The 508-nt window shown below is 57.1% G+C and overlaps 1 protein-coding gene across 1 annotated transcript in view; it reads left to right on the plus strand.

Annotated features, from left to right (window-relative positions):
* The window catches only part of SLC37A2 (solute carrier family 37 (glucose-6-phosphate transporter), member 2), a gene marked incomplete at its 5' end in the record, with an annotated part of 6,521 nt that overhangs the window by 3,446 nt on the left and 2,567 nt on the right, over nucleotides 1-508 (plus strand). Inside the window, one exon of the mRNA XM_010286483.1 lies at nucleotides 205-290. Within this exon, the coding sequence (XP_010284785.1) occupies nucleotides 205-290 (86 nt within the window). The remainder of the gene's footprint in view (nucleotides 1-204; nucleotides 291-508) is intronic.

Consider the following 508-nt stretch of genomic DNA (forward strand, 5'->3'; position numbering starts at 1 on the left):
AACCAGCTGCAGGGAGAAAGCGGTGTGGATAAATCAAAGCTCTTCACTCTGATGTTATTATATTTAACCTTGGGGGCATCTTGCTTAAGAGTTGGGGGATGAAAGAGCATCACAGCACGGCATCCTGTTGGATTTTGGGCTAAGCCGAGGGTGAAGCTTTGCTGCTGTGGTGGTGTGACCGACACCTGCAACTCCTCCTTGCAGGGGGGATCTTCGCTGGCCTCATTTCTGACTACACCGGAGGAAGAGCCACCACGTGCTGCGTGATGCTGGTCGTCGCTGCTCCCATGGTGCGTCGTCACGCGGGGGAAAAAACCTGGTCACGAGGGTTTCCTCTCCTCCGGCTCCTTTGAGTCACGGCTGCCTTCCTCTTCCCAAGCGCCCGGGGACGAGCTGGTCCCGTGCTCGGCTGAGATGAGAGCTGGGATGGATCCATGTGCCCAGATGTTCCTGGGATGGCCATCCAGACCTGGGGGCTGGGTGGGGATCACATAGTCCTTGAGAGCTA

Source organism: Phaethon lepturus, unplaced genomic scaffold (genome assembly GCF_000687285.1).
Source record: "Phaethon lepturus isolate BGI_N335 unplaced genomic scaffold, ASM68728v1 scaffold26724, whole genome shotgun sequence".
Lineage (NCBI taxonomy): Eukaryota > Metazoa > Chordata > Aves > Phaethontiformes > Phaethontidae > Phaethon > Phaethon lepturus.